Here is a 19,384-nt window from a genome sequence, read left to right on the forward strand (position 1 = left end):
AAAAACTTCATTGATTTCCCGCTACCTGTGACAACTGCCCATTTTTATGAATTCTGGTGGAAAAAAACAAGAGTCATGATTTCCCTCTGTCTCCCGCATCACACCAGCTCTTTCATGCTTCTCATCAATCCAGACCAACAACGATAATAAAAACCCTTTGCAACTTTCCGCTTCAACCTCTCCTCAGCACTAACAACTATTCGATGAGCATCCTCCCCCAGACTGTGGCCTTTTAATTCACCAGGAGGTGACCCCATGGTCTGAAAGAGATTGGATGTCTAACTTTGCTCTAGTCTAGCTGTGTGACATTGCGGAATCCATATACCTCTCTGGGATTTTGTCTCCTCATCTGGAAAAGAAAATGCCTGGAAGAGAAACTTGCCAATATTGGCCCATGGGTCACAGTCACGTTCATTCACATTCCATTGGCTGATGCGAGTTACCCGTCCAAGGCTGACACCAATGGGAGGATGTCTAATAGAGAAGTGGAGTAATGGTTTTGATGGTAGTACAATGGACTACAGACACTAGTGAGACAAGGAAAACAGTAGCTGGGACAAAGGAAAAAGCCTGTTTGGTCTTTTCATGCGTGGAATGGCAATTTCCTAATTTCTCCCCATTTCCTCTTCTTCAACCCCGTTGGTGAGGCGGGGTGGGGCAGGGCAGGCAGGAACTGGAGGGTGAGGAAGCTTTATTTCAACAGCAAGACTTTCCTGTGTCTCATTCCTACAGCCTCTGCCTGTGCGTGACGAGATGGCGGCCATATTGGAATTGTTCGTCCTGTGTGTAGAAACATTCTAGGCTATAGCTGCTTTCCTTCAGGGTTCCTAGCGTCCCCATGCCCCGAACCGTGGTCAAAGATGGCTTTTGTCGCCTGTCTGTCTACTTGGAAGAACTGGAGGCTGTGGAGCTGAAGAAGTTCAAGTTACACCTGGGGACAGCGACAGACATGGGGGAAGACGGGATTCCCTGGGGACGAATGGAGACAGCTGGTCCCTTGGAAATGGCTCAGCTGCTGGTGGCCCATTATGGGATAGGAGAGGCCTGGGTGCTGGCACTGAGCATCTTTGATCGGATCAACAGGAAGGACTTGTGGGAGAGAGGACAGAGAGAGGACCTGGTGATGGGTAAGGAGGTGGTGATGAGACCTTTAGGGCTGCAACCCACCAATCTCCTTCTTTCTGATAACCACTGAGCCCACAAGACCTGACTTCTAACTTATCCCCTTAGTCTTTGTTCGTGCTGCATTCTGCCTGGGACACCCTCCCTCTATCTTCTTTGCCTGGAAAATTGTTATTTATCCATCAGAATCTTGGAGGTGCTACCTTTCTTGTGAGTTCTTTGCTCTTCTCCTCCCTCCTCTTGTCCCTCTCTTAGCGACCCCACTCTTGTGCCTCTTTAGCACTCAGATTTCTTTGATTGTATCTTCTGTCCTATTAAATAATCAAAATGACACACTTATTGGTTCCCTGTGATAATAAGGTACCCATTGTGTGTAATGAGGCTTTGACACATTCAGTGTCTAAAATACTGTGTGATGAATTTATTATTTTGTCTACTACTTAAATGTGAAAACTGAGGCTCAGAAAAGAAATGATTTGCCTCCAGAAAAAAGCCCATGAGACAGTACATGCCAAGTGCTTAACACAATGCCCTGAAGATAGTAAGTACTCAGTAAACAGCAGCTTTTATTGAATGTGGCAGAGATGACATTTGAACTCTGTTCCTGCCCCACCCCCACCCCTGCCCAGGGCCATTAACTTTATTTTATTTTATATTTTTTAATTAATTTATTTTTTATGGTAACATTGTTTAACAAAATCTGGTAAATTTCAGCTGTACATTTTAACAGTAAGGCATATATATATTTACATTGTGTGTTCACCTCCCATAGTTAGATTTCTTTGTCACCACATATTTGATCCCTTTTATCCCATCTGAGCTCTGGTTTTTAATGTCACTTGTCACCCCTAATGGAATGTGGGTCCCTCAAGAGCAGGGAGATTTCTGACTCTTTATTTGGTTCTCTGAGATTACAGTGTCTGGCTATGGCCAGGAACAGAGTAAGTCTTGGCAAATGTTTGTTGAATGAACATTTATGGTGTGCCAACACCTGGCTATGCACAGTCACTTCTGTGAGGCTTAGTGTCTCAAAGGATGTGTGATGGCAGTGCTGTGTCAGTAAATGTTGAACATCTCTGAAAAAAAAGCAAACAAACAGTCTTTAATGAGGCTGAAAACACAAAGGCTCTGGTTCGTGGCTTTTGCTATTTCCATTGTGTAAGTATCAGCAGCATGGCTGATTTTAAGTTACTATACGATGTCACCTGGCTTGTAATTTATAGAAATTTAACAGTAGGCTCGTGAGCTGGAAATGTGCAATGGGAAGATAATCTCTTAAGGCCTTCCCAGATCTGATCTTACATGATTCCCTCTCTCCTTGTCTCCATTCTTGGAGAATATTGAAGGTGCATTGGACTTGGGGAATATGACATTGGGTCACATTTTTACTTAGAAACATAAATGAAAAAGTGCTATCAGCAATAAAGAAAAAGACAAATGTATTCATGTGTGATTCAGTAGAATTGTATTTACTTAGAGAAGTTTTATATTTATTTTAAGAAATTCAAATAATATACAAGTATAAATTCCCTCCTTCCTCCCCATCCCACCTAAGTCTTTCCTCAGCACTAACAATTGGGAACTATTTAATGAGTATCCTTCTCCAGACTGTGTCCTTTTAATTCCTGAGGAGGTGACCCCTTGGTCTTAAGGAGATCAGATGTGTAGTTTTGCTCTAGTCTAGCTGTGTGATGTTGAAGAATCCATGTACCTCTCTGGGCTTCTCTCTCCTCTTCTGTAAGACAAAGGGGATTGGACTAGATCATGTTTGTATATAACATGTTTTCACATGTTAATGTACGTAAGAGTCACCTGGACACCTTGTTACGAATGTGGAATCAAAGACCCACACCAGGGACTCTGGTTCAGCAGGTCTGAGGCACCAGGAATCTGCATGTGGAAGTGGGTGGTAGCATGCTTCATGCGTGTTTTAGGAAATGCTAAGGTACAACATCTTTGAGGTCTTTTTCAGCTATAATATTCAAGAATTACTTTTTTTTTATTTGTGATAAATTATCTGAAGTTACATTGGTGTTTATTTTCTATACACTGGCTTCTCCATTCTATTAGAATGTAAGGTCCATGGAGCATATTGCCAATGACTAGAAAAATGCCTGGTGACCAGTATATGTATATTTGTTGGATGGACGAATGGATGGATGGATGGATGGATGGATGGATGGATGGATGGATGGATGGATCAGACATGGCCGAGGGCTGAAGGGGAGATGGGAATCCAAGCTGACTCAGGACTTCCTGCCTGAGAAGACTAATTGGGTGGGTAGAGGTACCAGTCACCATAATATGGATACCCAGGAAGGAAACTGGGTTATGAAAAAACAAATGTTTTCAACAATAGTGTGTGTGAGTTGTTGGCTGAACATTCTGGGGTGTGGGTGGGCAGAGAGTTATCATGTAAACAGTTTGATGTAGTAGTGGCTAATGTTGAGAGCTAGCCAGATATGTGCTATCTGATCTCCCCAAATTTCTCTTCCAGATACTTCACCTGGTGGACTATCCTCGCTGGGGAGCCAGTCAGCATGTTCTCTGAAAATCTTTACTGGAACTCCAAGAAAAGGTGAGCTATGAGCCAGGTATCCATTAGAACGCATTGGGCTACACATATTAAACTATCAGCTGAGAGTAGATCAAGCACAAAAAGGCATTTACTTCATGTTTGGGTATAACAAGATGGGGTGGGTTAACAACACCATCGAAGCCCCAACTTCTTCCTGTTTCAATTCTATCAACCTCCCTATGTTGGCATTTTGTTCCAAGGATTTTCACCTCATGGTTGCTAGATGGGGACCAAATCACCTCATAGAAAAGAATTCTTAGCAGGGACAAAAACGAAGGCAAAAGCTTTCTTCCTCAAGTGACTGTCATTTTATCCAGGAATAAAACTCTTCCAATAAGTTTCTTTCCCTAAAGCAGTCATACCTGTGTAACACTTGGCCAGGACCGAGGCACATGCCTAATCCCAGACCAGCCACTGGCAAAGGGGAACTAAGTCACTCATGACTAATTTAGCAAAACCATCATCCATCCCTGTGGGCTTCTGAAGGGACAACTGAAATCAAGGGATCAACACCTACCACTTGAATAGAATCAAAATTGTTGGCAAGGAAGAAACAGGAGTATGGGCTGTTGGATGAATGGCAACACCACCAACAATAACACACTTCTTTCTCTACAAGGAAAGACTGTAAGACTTTTACAGAACCCAAAGATTGCTTTCACAATCACTTCGGTTCCACGCAAAAATGTTTTCTACACGAGACAGTATCAAAAGAGCAGTATACTTGGACTTTATAAACCTAGAAGTTTTAATATTGTTTATCAGTACACATTGAGAACTAATAAAATAACTATCTATGAAGAGATGAACAGATGAACAAAATATAGTATATATACAACCATGAAATATTACTCAGCCTTAAAGAAGAATGAAACTCTGATACTTGCTGTAACAGAGATGAATTTTAAAAAGCATTCTCCTAAGTGAAATGAGCCAAACACAAAAGGAAAAAATATTGCATAATTCCACTTGTACATAGTACCTAAAGTAGTCAAATTCATAGAGACAGAAAGTAGAATGGAAGCTGCTAGTGGTTTGGGGGGAGGGGAGAAATGGTGAGTCAGTGTTTAATGGGCATGATGAAAAAGTTCTGGGAAGAGATAGCGGTGATGGTTGCTCAACAGCATGAATGCACTCACCGCCACTGACTTGTACACTTGAAAATGGTTAAAATGGTAAATATTATGTATATTTCACCACAATTAAAAATAAAACAGTACATGCATTCCTTTTGAGACTTCTGGGGTCAAATTCAGATCTCTTTTTTACTTTCCCTTGGGCAGATATTATGGGCTTCTGTGACATCCAAATACAAAGGGACACATTTTCGTCCAAATCAAGGGTTTTCCACCTTCGCTCTGTTGACACTTTGGGCGGGACAGTTGTGAGGGGCCTGTCCTGTGTATTGTGGGCTGTTGAGCTGTATCCCGGACCTTTATCCACTAGATGGCAGCAGCAGCACCCATAGTTGTGTCAACCAAAAAATAGCTCCAGATCTTGCCGAATGTGCACTGGGGTGGGGGTGGGGAGGCACGATCGCCCCACTGAGAAGCATGTTCTACATTGCTCAAAGACATCTATACCAAACAGCCTTTCCCAAAGAGATTTTGAGCGAAGGATTTATAGAACGGATAAGTTCTCCATTGTAGACATGCATCTACCATTTTTCAGAGAAGTCACCAAAAACTTAGGGAGCACTGCTTCCCTAAACTTTCAGCCTCATGCAAACCATACAGCGATCTTGCTAGCGACACAGTTTCTGATTCAGTAGGTGGGGAGTGGGGCTCAAGATTTCGCATTTCCAACCAGCTCCTTGATGAAGCCACGTGGAGTTTGGTGTTCCTTCACCAGGAGAGTACAAGGGTACAGCTGGAGGAGGGTGACACATTCCCCTAGAGATGCACTTCATCAGCCTGAAAGCTGATTCCGACACTCTTTGGCTCATGGACCACCGTTTGAGTAGCAAGATTAGAGTCTTGTGTGTAAAAACGCTTTCCATGTCCATGCCTCTGCCTCCCACCAGCAGGGGTCTTTACACAGAAGTACCAAGGTACTCAGGCTCCATCTTGAATCCTGTTCCAAGGATATTGCAGAACAAGGAGGCACTAGGCCCTGGTGTGCTTTAACTCAAGAATTCATGAAAGGTTGCTGATGCATCTTCCACGCACCCTTCATTCCTCCCTATCAGATCCGCGGGAAACCTACAGGGACTACGTCCGCAGGAAGTTTCGGCTGATGGAGGACCGCAACGCGCGCCTGGGGGAATGCGTCAACCTCAGCCACCGCTACACCCGGCTCCTCCTGGTGAAGGAACACTCAAATCCCATGTGGGCCCAGCAGAAGCTTTTGGACACAGGCTGGGGACACGCGCGAACCATAGGACACCAGACCAGCCTTATCCAGATGGAGACCCTGTTTGAGCCAGACGAGGAGCGTCCGGAGCCTCCGCGCACAGTGGTCCTGCAGGGGGCGGCGGGGATGGGCAAATCCATGCTGGCCCACAAGGTGATGCTAGACTGGGCCGACGGGAGGCTCTTTCGGGACAGATTCGACTACGTCTTCTACATCCACTGCAGGGAGATGAACCAGAGCGCATCAGATCAGAGCGTGCAAGACCTCCTCTCCAGCTGCTGGCCTGAACCCAGCGCGCCCCTTTGGGAGCTCGTCCAAGTTCCCGAGCGCCTCCTTTTCATCATCGATGGCTTTGACGAGCTCAGGCCCTCCTTCCACGATTCTCAGGGACCCTGCTGCCTCTGCTGGGAGGAGAAACAGCCCACAGAGCTCCTCCTTAGCAGCCTAATTCGGAAGAAGCTGCTGCCAGAGCTGTCTTTGCTTATCACTACCAGGCCGGCGGCCTTGGAGAAGCTGCACCGCCTGCTGGAGCATCCCAGGCACGTTGAGGTCCTGGGCTTCTCTGAAGCCGAAAGGAAAGAGTACTTTTACAAGTATTTCCACAACACGGAGCAGGCGGGCCAAGTCTTCAACTTCGTGAGGGACAATGAGCCCCTTTTCACTCTGTGTTTTGTCCCTTTGGTGTGCTGGGTGGTCTGCACCTGCCTCAAGCAGCAGCTGGAGGGTGGGGGACTTTTAAGACAGACGTCCAGGACCACAACAGCAGTGTATATGCTCTATCTTCTGAGTCTGATGCAGCCCAAGCCAGGGTCTCCAACTCTCCAGCCCCCGCCCAACCAGAGAGGGCTATGCTCCTTGGCAGCAGATGGTCTCTGGAACCAGAAAATCCTATTTGAGGAGCAGGACCTCCGGAAGCATGGCCTGGATGGGGTCGATGTCTCTTCATTCCTAAACATGAACATCTTCCAGAAGGACATCAACTGTGAGAAGTTCTACAGCTTCATACACCTGAGTTTCCAGGAATTCTTTGCGGCCATGTACTACATCATGGATGGTGGGGAGAGTGGAGCCAGCCCACACCAGAACCTGAGGAGGCTGTTGGCTGAGTATGCGTTTTCTGAAAGGAGCTTCTTGGCACTCACTGTCCGTTTCCTGTTCGGGCTTCTCAATGAGGAGACAAGAAGCTACCTGGAGAAGTGTCTTTGCTGGAAAGTCTCCCCTAACATCAAGGTGGAGCTGTTGCAGTACATCCAAAGCAAAGCTCAGAGTGAGGGCTCCACCCTGCAGCGGGGCTCCTTAGAGTTTCTCAGCTGTCTATACGAGCTTCAGGAGAAAGAGTTCATCCAGCAGGCCCTAGGCCACTTCCAAGTGGTTGTGGTCAGCAGCATCACCACAAAGATGGAACACATGGTCTCCTCCTTTTGCATGAAGAACTGCAGGAGCATCCTGGTGCTGCATTTGTATGGGGCTGCCTACAGTGCGGACGAGGAAGACGGGGCAAGGTGGACTTCAGGGCCCCGGATGCCTCTGACACCATCGTAAGTATTCGTTGGGGCTCACTGGACAAGTTCATGCTCTTACCTGGGGGTGATGTTGCCCCTGCCCCAGGACACACTCAGCAATTTCTGGAGAAAGACTTGGTTGTAGCAACTTGAGGAGATGGGAGCGGGAATACTGGCATCTAGTGGGTAGAGGCCAGGGACACTGCAAAAACATCCCACTGTGCTCAGGACAGCCCCCCAACAACAAAGATGATCTGCCTCCAGATGTCAGTAGTGCCCAGGTTAGTTTCCTGCTCTCAAACAATGCTCTTTAGTACTAAATTGGGGCCCATTGTCAAGGGGAATGTTTTCGATCAACAAATATCATCCAGGCAGTTGTCTACTCATGAATGATTGGATAAAGAAGATGAGATGTGTTACATATATACAATGGCATACTACTCAGCCAGAAAAAGATGAAATATTGTCATTTGTGCCCACATGGGTAGACCTAGAGGGTATTGTGCTAAGTGAGATAAGTCAGGTGGAAAAGGACAAAAACCATATGATTTCACTCATGCAAAATAAAAACAAAAAAGTAACCAACCAACTAACAAAACAAAACAAAAACTCATAGATACAGACAACAGATTGGTTGTTGCTAGAGGGGAAGGAGGTAGGGGGTAGGGTGAAATGAGTAAAGAGGGTCAAATATATGGTGACGGATAGAAACAAGACTTTGGGTGACGAACATGCAATAGAGTATACAGACATCACACTATAATGTCGTGTATCTGAAGCTTACATAATGTTATTAACCAATGTTACCTCAATACATAAAAATACATATACCTCTGAGATGAAATCCATGTCCCATCCCGAGTCCCAGGGTTTAAGTCTGGTTTCTACTACTTGCCAGCTACATGACCTTGGGCAAGTAACACAGAGTCATTTGGAAGACAAATTAAAATGAAGATGATAGAATGCTTTATAAATTATGAAGTGACAGTCAAGTGCTGAACGTAGTCATTGTAAAGTGACTGGGAAAACTAGACTCGACCTGTCGTTCCTTCATGCAGACCTGAGAGGAATATTTTGCCAGATGCCTACAGTGAGCAACTTGCCGCCACCCTGAGCACCAACCCGAATCTGATGGAGCTGGCTTTGTACCGCAATGCCCTGGGGAACCGGGGCGTGAAGCTGCTGTGTCAAGGGCTCCAACACCCCAACTGCAAACTTCAGAATCTGAGGTGAGCCTAGACTGGTTGAATACCTTCTAAAGGCCCCGCCAGGCCCTGTTGTGGGCCCTAGTCAGAAAGGACACAAAATAGTGTCAGTTCGAATCACCATGACAGAGTGCCACAGACTGGGTAACTTAAACAATAGAAATTTATTTCTCACAGTTCTGGACACTGGAAGTTTGAGATCAAGGTGTCGGTAAGGCTGATTCCTTCTGAGGTCTCTCTCCTTGGCTTGTAGATGAACGTCTTCTCCCTGTGTTCTCGCATGGCCCTCCCTCTGTGTGTGTCTGTGTCTGCATCTCTTCTTATGAGGATACCAGTCAGATTGGACTAGGTCCCACCCATATGACCTCATTTTACTTAAGTCACCTCTTTAAAGACCCTCTCTCCAAATGCAATTGCACACTGAGATATGGGGGCTTAGGGCTTCAATATATGAATTTCGTGGGAGACACAGCTTGGCCCATAACAGATGGGGATCGATATTAGTTCAGGTGTCATTATCTCTCACTTTTCTTAATTTTATCTGCCCCTTTCCAGGCTTCCTATCTCATACCTCCTGTTTTCAAACTATATTATCAAGCTACAGTAATTAAAACAGCATGGCAAAAAGACAGATATGTAGACCAATAGAATAGAATAGAGAGCCCAGAAATAAACCCATTCATATACAGCCAAAGATCTCCAACAAGGGTGCCAAGATTACACAATGGAGATGTCTAGAAGAGGCAAATCCATAGGGACAGAAAGCAGCATGCTTGCTGCCCGGGGCTGAGAGGAAGGGGGAATGGGGAGTTATTATTTAACAGGTACAGAGTTTCTGTTTTGGAAGATGAAGTTCTGGAGATAGATGGTAGTGATGGTCACAAAGTAGTGTAAATATGCTTAGTGCCACTGCACTGGATACTTAATGGTGAATTTAGGGACCAGACTAATCAGGGGACCACTTTATGTGAATGTCTAACCATTGCACTGCACACCTGAAACTAATATAAAATAATATAGAATGTCAACTGTAGTTGAAAAAATAAAACTTTAAAAAATGGCGAATATCATGTTAAGCTTTCAAGGTACGGTAACCCTGCCAACCAGCAAGTGTGACCCAGTGAGCACCTTGGGACCTGCTTCTTCTCATAGTGATAGGGAAAGAAAGAAGTGGAGAAGAGAGGATGGGAGGGATCTTGGATCTCTCTCCCAGGGGCAACCTCTGTGAAAGCATTGCCTTGAATACAAAGCACGAAAATCTTTTCACACTGTTCTTGTTGCTTTTATTTATTTTTATTGAGGTAGTATTCACTTACGAGGCAACAATTTTTCTTTGTTGGGTATATTGCACAAGATTGTGCAACATATCCCCATGATCTAATTCCAGAACATTTTGATCGCACTAAGAAGAAACACCCCTACCACAAGCAGCGACTCCTCCGATGCCCCTGCCTCCAGCCCCTGCCAACTACTAATCTTTCTTTGATTTTAGAAAAACAGAAAAATAAGTATAGACCATAAGAGAGAGGGTGAGAAAGGACAAGGGACAGAAATCCCACTAAAGGACCACAAAGGAAATGACTGGCTCTCTTCTTCTTTCTATTCCAGGCTGAAGAGGTGCTTGGTCTCCAGCTCTGCCTGTCAAGACCTCACAGCTGCGTTGATGACCAATAAGAACTTAATGAGGATGGACCTAAGCAGCAATGACCTCGGGCTACCAGGCCTGAAGTTACTCTGTGAGGGGCTCCAGCACCCCAAGTGCAGGCTGCAGATGATCCAGTGAGTCCTAATCTGCGCCATCTCCCTGGGCAAACTTCTTGTCTCCCGGGCTTGGAATAGCAGATGACTCCCAAGTCTCTATCTGGAAATTAGGGCTGCACTTCGACCCATGATTCATAATCTGACTTAGACTCTGCACTTCAGAGAACCTCTTTCTGGCCTCCTCTGACCCCACCATTCCCACATGGTGAGGAGTCCCTGGGGCCACCAGCCCACCCAGAACCCACTCTCATCCTGAGGAGTCGGAACCCCTGAACTCCCCATGCCAAGACTTTTTCATTGCACAGCCCCCTTCTGCAATGCCACTGTGCTAGAAAGACCACTGAGTTTTCCCACCTGTGCATCTCCCTTACCACTTACACAGTTTGCTTCTGACACCTATGGTCACCAAATGTGTGTGGGTGTGTGTTGGGGGGGCGTTCTACCATACCAAGCCATTTTCTGGGGCACCAGCTGGGTGTCCTACAATTTTATGCAGTTCTGATACTATTGCCCTGGAGAAAGTGTCACATCCCACAGGTTAAGGGCTCAGTCCCAGGGGACCGCTCTCCCCAACTTCAGATGACAGTTGCAAGTCCAGGTGGTCACCTGTGTTTCTGACTGATGGGCTACACATCAGAGGTTCCCATGACCTCCTCAGGTTTGATTAATTTACTAGGGCGGCTCCCAAAACTCAGAGAAATGCTTATATTTACCAGTCTATCAAAAGGTGTGAAAAAGGACTCAGATGGACAGTCAGATGATGACATGCATAGGGCCAGGCATGGGAGGGTCCCGAGCATAGGAGCTGCTATCCTGATGGATTGGAATGTGTCACCCTCCTGATATGGATGTGTTCACCCACTTGGAAGTCTTTGAGCACCCTACTATTGGAATCTTATGGAGGCATCCTCACGTGGGCGGGATCAATAAGTAACTCTGTTTCCAGCCCTTCTCCCCTATCTAGAGTTTGGGGGTCAGGCTGAAAATTCCAAGCTTCTAAGCATTGCGTGGCGTTCTAGTCAGTCACCAGCCCCTATCCAGAAGCCCACCCAGAGTCACCTCGATAGAACAAAAGATGCTGCTAGTGCTCTCATTACTGAGGAAATTGCAAGGATTTTAGGTCGTCTGTGTCAGGAACCAGGGGCAGAGACCAGTATACGTATTTTCTGTTATCTCACAGCCACCCTCATTCTGCAGCTTTCGAGAACCAGCCCAAAGTCTCCCCTAATAGCACACACTGTTTGCTGAGTTAGGTGGCTCCTCGGCCATGATGGTTTTGATAGACATTAGCTCGCGTTGACTGAGCACTCTCTATGTCAGACCCAGCCTCACATCCTCAGCCTTTAGTAAATTATGTAGTCCTCGCAACAGCCCTCTGAGGTCGGCTCTGTTATTATCCTTATTTTAGAGTCAATGAACCTGAGACACTGTAGCACATGAAACCAAAAACTGAGACTTGATGGACACTTGCTTGAGGTCAGAGGGATAGCGGGTGGTGGCGATGGGGGCAAAAGCAGGCCGCTGAGCTCTAGAGACCCCTCTGAGCTGTTGTGCTACACTGCCTTAGTGGCACAACCTACATTGAATTGTAACTGCTACTTCTTTGTCTTATTAGACAGGACGCTCCTTGCTAGAGATCATGAAGTCTTGTCCTTCTCTGTAGCTTTAGTGACACATGTGGGTTCATGTTGGTAACCAAATGGGCCAGGGGATGAGCCATCAGGATGCAGAAAATCAAGATGGTACCCCCTCCAATGTTTCTTTCCTCCTGAGGTTGAGGAAGTGTCACCTGGAGGCCCGAGCTTGCCAGGAGATGGCCTCAGTGCTCAGCACCAGCCGACACCTGGTGGAGCTGGACCTAACAGGAAATGCACTGGAAGACTTGGGTCTGAAGCTGTTGTGTCAAGGCCTGAGAAACCCTGTCTGTAGGCTGCAGATCTTGTGGTGAGTTCTTTGTGGGGCCATCTCAATAGGAGGCAGATCTCCTCATGTTGAATGATGCTGTGACTATGTATTCATTGTTTGTACACCTGTATTCAGAGCAGCATTATTTGCAGTAACCAAGAAGTGAAAACAACACAAATGTCCATCAGTGGGAGAATGGATAAACAAAATGTGGTCTCTATATACAATAGAGCATTATTCTACCTTAAAAAGGGAGTGAAATTCTCATATGGGCCACAACATGGACAAACCTGAAGACATGATGCTAAGTGAAATGTCAATCATGAAAGACAAAGATTATATGAGGTAACTAGAATAGTCAAATCCATAGAGACAGGAAGTAGAACAAAGGTTGTCAAGGGCCAGGGCAGGAGGGGATGGGGACTTATGTAATGAACACAGAGTTTCCATTCTGGAGATGAATCATGATGATGCACAACAGTGTGAATATACTTAATGCCACTAAACCGTACACTTAAAAGTGGTTAAAATGGTAATTTTTATGTTATGTATTCATTCTGCGTATGTGTTATACTTTGTTTATCCATTCATGGATGGATGCTTGGGTTGCTTTCACCTTTTGGCTATTTTGAATAATGCTGTTGTGAACATGGGTGAGCAAATATTTCTTTGAACCCCTACTTTCAATTCTTTTGGGCGTGTAACCGGAAATGGAATTGATGACTCATTTGACTATTTTTAATTTTTTGAGGAACCACTATACCATTACCCACAGCATCTGCACCATTTCACATTCCTACCAACAGTGCACAGAAGTTCCAATTTCTCCATATCCTTTCCAGTACTTGTTATTTTCTGGGTTGTGTTTTTGTCTGTTTGCTTTTCTTTTCTTTCTTTCTTTTTTTTTTTTAATAATGGCCATTCTAATGGGTGTGATGTAGTGTCTCATTGTGGTTTTGATTTTCATTTCCCTAATGATCAGTGATGTTGTGCATCTTTTTGTGTGATTTGTGGCCATTTATATATCTTCTCTGGAAAGGTCCACTCCAGGCCTTTGTGTGTTTTTTAAAAATGAGTTGTTTGAGAATGCATTGCTTTGAAGATTGGAAGTAGGGAGGAAAAATTGGCATTATATAGAAAAAACTCCATAACATATGTTGAATAGGTTGAAGATTTGCCACCTCACTGCTGCCTCCTGTGAAGACCTGGCCTCCACCCTGAGTGTGAACCAGAGCCTGATGGAACTAGACCTAAGCCTGAATGACCTGGGGGATCCTGGGGTGCTGCTGCTGTGTGAGGGTCTCAGGCATCCCCAGTGCAAACTCCAGACCCTCCGGTGAGTCCCGCTTTGCTCACCATCATAGGAGTCCAAATTTTCAATCCTTGCCCTCCAGTCTGGTCTTACTGGGGCCATGCTCCTTCCCCTCTTTTCTTAACCTTTAGCTCCATCTGTGTCCTTTCAAAGAATTTTCTGTCGCAGGGCCTTTGCACCAGCTGCTCCTTCTTCCTGGAATTCCTTTCTGCTCTGCAGTCCTCCCTTTTTACCCTGATAACATCTGTTTTATCTGTTAGGACTCAAAACAAATACTTCTTCCCTTTGGATGCCTTCCCCAACCCTAAGATAAGGTCCTAGTTTTTTTATCCTCTTTGACTTTGGACTTCTCCTCAGCATCACTTATCAAAATCTGTTATTCGTGTGTATGTGTGTGGTATTCTAAAAGTGTAGGAATTGTGTCAACTCTGTTTCAATGGCTTTTATAAGACTTGGCTCAGAGGTGCTTAGAAATATATATCTTTTTAAGTGAATGAAGAGATGGATAACCAAATGAACAAAAAATGCAGCAAGGCTGTCTATTTTCAGAAAATTCTTTTTCTTTATAGTCCCAAAGGAGAGTCTTCTTCTTCTTCTTTTTTTTTAATGTTTAGAGGATTGGGATAAATCTGTGCCCCATTTTTTCCACCCTCTTTCATGGGAATCTTAGATTGCTCTGGGTCCTTCCCTCTTGTCCAGTGGCAGCAGGTCAGCCAGATATTCATATTTACACAGATCTTACATGTCACCTGAGGACACTAATACATGCAAAGGAAAGGGGACTTTAGGTTTTCACAGTATGGGTAACTATATCTAAGGACAAGCAGGAATTTTTGAAAATTTGAAAAAAACGATATAAAAGCTCTTTTGACTCTCTTAAGCTCCCAAATACGCTTCCAGTCTCAATGGTTGCCACACTAATTGCATGGAGCGTGGTTGAGAATGACACTTACGTCAAGGACATACACTCTAGCTTTGTGACCTGAGTAGGGCATGACACCTTTCAGAGCCTCAGTCCTCACACATGTCCTAATAATGGATAACAGTGACATTTTCCTCCTAATGGCTGTTATAAGAAACAAATGAAGTGATGCCCATAAATCACTTGTGTTATGGATTCGTATGTTCCAAAAATTTATGTTGAAGTCTTGACCCCCAAGTACCTCAGAATGTGACCTTGTTTGGAAATAAGGTCCATATCAATCTGTACTCGTTTGCTCAGGCTGCCATCACCAAATACCATAGCCTGGGGGGCTTAAACAATAGATATTTACTTTCTCACAGTTCTGGTGGCTGGAAGTTTGTGATCAAGGAGTCGACAAGGTTAGTTTCTCCTGAGACCTTGCTGTGTCCTTACATGATTCTCTCTGGAGACATCTAGTGTCTCTTTGTGAGTCTTCATTTCCTCTTATAAGGACATCAATCAAATTGGATAAAGGCACACCTAATGGCCTTATATTAACTTAATCACTTCTTGAAAGGCCCCATCTCCAAATAGTCACATTCTGAAGGACTAGGAGTTAGGGCTTCAAATGAAACTGGCGGGGAGGGAGACACAATCAGCCTGGGTTGGTGCAGATGAACTTAGTTCAGATGAGGTCATACTGGAGTAGGGTGGGCCCCTAAGAAGGTGCCTTTATGAAAAAGGCAAGTTTGGACAGACACACACACATGAGAACACCATGTGAAAGTGAAGGCACAGACAGGATGATGCTTCTCCAAGCCAGGGAATGGCAAAGGTCACCAGCAAACTCCCAGAAGCTGGGGGTAGGAGACTAGAACGAACTCTCCTTCACAGCCTCAGCAGGAACCAATCCTGCTGACATCTTGATCTCAGACTTCTGGCCCCCGAACCGGGAGATAATAAATGTTTGTTTAAGCCCCCAGTCTGTGGTGCTTGTTATAGCAGATCTATCCAACTCATCCACTTAGCTTGTACTAAACACTCAAGAGATATTAAATATTATCCTTCATTTTCTTTTTGCTATTCTTGTGTTCCTTCCTTTTTCTCTCTTCCTTCCAGCTTCATTCCTGCCTGTTTCTTTCTTCTTCCCTCATTTTCTCTCTCAAGGGTAGCGATGGAGTCTATCATTCTCTCTGCACTGAGCATAGTGCCTGGCACAAAAGCCTTCCCAGGAGATATCCCCGGAGATGTCAGCTCTGCTCTGTGTACCGTGTCTTTCCAGGTTGGGGATTTGCCGGCTCAGCTCTGCAGCGTGTGAGGGTCTGTCCACCGTGCTCCAGCTCAACCGTCACCTCCGGGAACTGGACCTGAGTTTCAATGACCTGGGTGACAGGGGCATGTGGCTGCTGTGCGAGGGGCTAAGGCACCCCACATGCAGACTCCAGAAACTGTGGTGAGCGGCTGGCATTCAGGACTGGCGGTGGTGGTGTTGGTCCCTGGGGTGCCAGCGTTTGTTTGTCCTTGATTTTTCTATTGAAGAATTATCTCTCTATCACTTTGAAATATACAGGAGTCTACAGGTAAAAAGAAAAACTGTGCAAACAAGTCACAGAATACTTCACACTCTGGGGGAATACAGACAGGAAATGCTTCATTTTTCCTTCAGTCGTTGCCTCTAAACTTTTTCTGTAAAACCCCACTTTTCCCTGGATGTTGACTTGGGCAGACCCATGGCTTTTTGGTAACTTTTATATAATAAAAATTTAAAGTATAATAAATTTTCTAATCCAAGATGAACTATTGCTTCCTCCTTCTTCTAATACCAGCCTGGCCCCCAACCTGAAAGACTTACAAGTGGATCAGGCATGTCGACTTTTTAAATTGTCTTCTATTTCTGAGTCTTGCTTATCCAGGGCATTGGGTAACTGGGGATTAAGATGAGGGCTTGGGGACAGCTTTTCTCCCTTAATCAGTGCTGCCGAGGTCCCTCTGGGATGTCAGTACCCCCATTTAGCAGGCATCCAACTGCTACCCCTCTCATGGGGATTATATATGAGTTCTTCTAGGGGCCCATAGGAGGTGCCTCCACTGCCCAGGCTTCTGACGTAAATCAGTAAATCTAGTCAACCTCCTTACACAACCCCCTCCTCAGCTCTCACCACAGTCTTCTATTCCTGACCTTCTGTACCTGTCATGTAGGTGGTTCCAGTTCACGAAGCTGGTTTTTTTCTCTTGCAAGTCCAAGACTGTTCTCTTGTACCTTGTTTTAGAGGCTGGCATTGGGTGCCTCATGACATCTGCCAAACTAAGATTAAAATATTTCCATTTAACATCCCAGCTATGATACCACTGTGAGGAATAAATGATAAAGTTAAGTGTAAAGCCCTTAGAACTTTATCAGTTCTCAATAAATGCTACCTATTCTTGTTTGCATTGTAATGGCAGAGAATACAGGAAAGATACACAATTGGGGACAGAATAGAAATCACAGAGAATCAGATGGTATACTTCTGGGGCAGGTGGTGGCCCAATTCACACTGGCTTCTAAAATTTATTAACTGTAACCAAAGGACATTCTTCAGGCATGGCTCGATCTAGGCATTTGGAATCTTGATCTCCATTATCTTCTGTACTCATTGCTGTATTGGCTCCACTATCAGATCAGGTTAGCCTTGACTCTGCTTGGTAGCAAAATGCTTGCAACTTTGTAGATGACTTCTTTCCAAGTCCAAGTTCTGAAAGCAAAATCTCTAGGAAAAGCATGGTTCCGATTCACAGGCTCTAGGTGGATCCTGTGTCCAGCTGAACCACTTATGGTGGCTGGGGACACGGAAACCAACCAGCTTAGGCCTGGACCCTCTATTCACCTCTGGAGGTTGAGAACCATGTGAACCCCAGATGGACCGACACCGAGGTACCGATGAGAAATTGGGGTAGAATTCCCCAAAGGGGAATGGATATTTGGCTGCAAAGCTAACAGGTTTCTATTATAGATGAAGCTGTGAATGGAGAGGCATCCGTAAATGCCTCTCTGAACAGCTTGCCATCAGCACCGTGACCTGGACTGGTTTGGTTCTACTCTGCTTTCTTGTAAACTAGTCCCCTAAAATCTTTACCCTGATTCCTTATGAAAAAAGACTTTCCAAAAGTAGCTCATGATAATTTTTTCAACCAATTTTTTTTTCTTTAATCTTCAACAGGCTGGACAGTTGTGGCCTCACAGCCAAAGCCTCTGAAGATCTTTCTTCCATCCTGGGGGTCAACCAGACCCTGATAGAGCTTTATCTGACCAATAACTCCCTGGGCAACACCGGCGTCAGGCTGCTGTGCAAGCGGCTGAGTCACCCTGGCTGCAAACTTCGAGTCCTCTGGTGAGAGATGGTTCCTGGCTCTGGGTGGACAGGACATGGGGCTTGGGGTTAGGAGTGAAGATCAATAATTAAGATCCCCCTCTCCCAGTTTGGATAGACAAATAATCTAGAAAATTTGGGACTATTTCGTTTGTCATTCATTCATCTCATGTATGCAATTTGAATGGAATACAGAGGAGACCTCATGTTGCATCTTGGGCAATACCTCTACCATCTGCTTGGCTGTGCGGCTTTGGAGAATGCACTGAGCATCTATTTCCTAATCTGTCAAATGAGACCATCGTAGCTGAGTGAGAATCTGTAATTACTCTGCCTGGCCTCAAATTCTAATTCTATGACTTTCTAATTTTGTGGTGTATTTTATTTGGTAAATTATCCAACCTCTTAGTACCTCAATGTCCCTGACTATAAAAATAAGGGGAATAGTTACTTCTTCATATGATCATGAATTAAATGAGTTGACACACGTGAGGGACTTAAAATGGTGTGTAGCTTACTTAAGTAAGCATGTTTTCCAAGAGGACTTGGTTTCAAGTGAAGTACTAGATAATGGAATTATTTTACCAGGGCAAGATGCATGGAAGATTGGGTATATCAATCGAATGCCACAAGAGTGGTCTGGAATGATATTTCCCATCCTGTGTCCTCAGGTTATTTGGAATGGACCTGAATAAAATGACCCATAGAAGACTGGCAGCACTCCGGGTAACAAAACCTTACTTGGACATTGGCTGCTGACTGGTTTTGTCTGCTGGTTCTTCTCTTGAAGTTGGAACAGAGGGAGATCGCCCCAGGACCTGTTAATAACATATTACTCAGGCTCTATATTTCCTCAAGAGGCAAACTCGTAGGCAGAATAAGTCCTTTTTGTTTGAGGTATATATAATCAACATGTGATGGGGCTTGGGGCTCTAGTTTGGGGAATGTTGGTGACATGGAGAGAATTTAGGGCCAAATTCTAGAGCAGAGGCTCTCAACCAAGGATGATTTTGCACATGCCCCCTCGACCCCCAAAAGGGGACACTGATAATGTCAGAAGACATTGGAGTAAGGGAGCTACTAGCATTTAATGAGTAGAAGCCACGGATCCTGCTAAACATTCTATAATACATTCTATAGTAAAGGCAGCCCCCTACAATTTAACTGAAAACGTCAATTGTGTCCAAGTTAGGAAGCCCCGTTCCCAGAGTTAGTGGTGTAGTAAGAGTAGCTGACACCTGGTGTGATGCCAATAGTCCCACCAACAACCCTGGCAATCTTGTTTTGCACCATAACTGTCTCCTGGCTGGAGTCCATCAAACCATGGCTAGACACCGGCCACTATGAGGCAACCATAGGCTGACCAGTAACCTACACCAGGTTTTGGATGAAA

The 19,384-nt window shown here is 45.0% G+C and overlaps 1 protein-coding gene across 1 annotated transcript; it reads left to right on the plus strand.

The window, feature by feature from the left end:
* The first annotated feature begins 751 nt into the window (after positions 1–751).
* NLRP12 (NLR family pyrin domain containing 12) lies at positions 752–19,034 on the plus strand. The gene is made up of 10 exons (XM_039879897.1): positions 752–1,127; positions 3,620–3,700; positions 5,889–7,590; positions 8,613–8,783; positions 10,368–10,538; positions 12,294–12,464; positions 13,591–13,761; positions 15,924–16,094; positions 17,842–18,012; positions 18,663–19,034. The coding sequence occupies exons 1-10, from the start codon at positions 839–841 to the stop codon at positions 18,748–18,750; spliced, it is 3,186 nt and encodes a 1,061-aa protein (XP_039735831.1). The 5' UTR covers positions 752–838; the 3' UTR covers positions 18,751–19,034.
* The last annotated feature ends 350 nt before the right edge of the window (positions 19,035–19,384 follow it).

This window comes from Pteropus medius, unplaced genomic scaffold (genome assembly GCF_902729225.1).
Source record: "Pteropus medius unplaced genomic scaffold, Ma_sr-lr_union100, whole genome shotgun sequence".
Lineage (NCBI taxonomy): Eukaryota > Metazoa > Chordata > Mammalia > Chiroptera > Pteropodidae > Pteropus > Pteropus medius.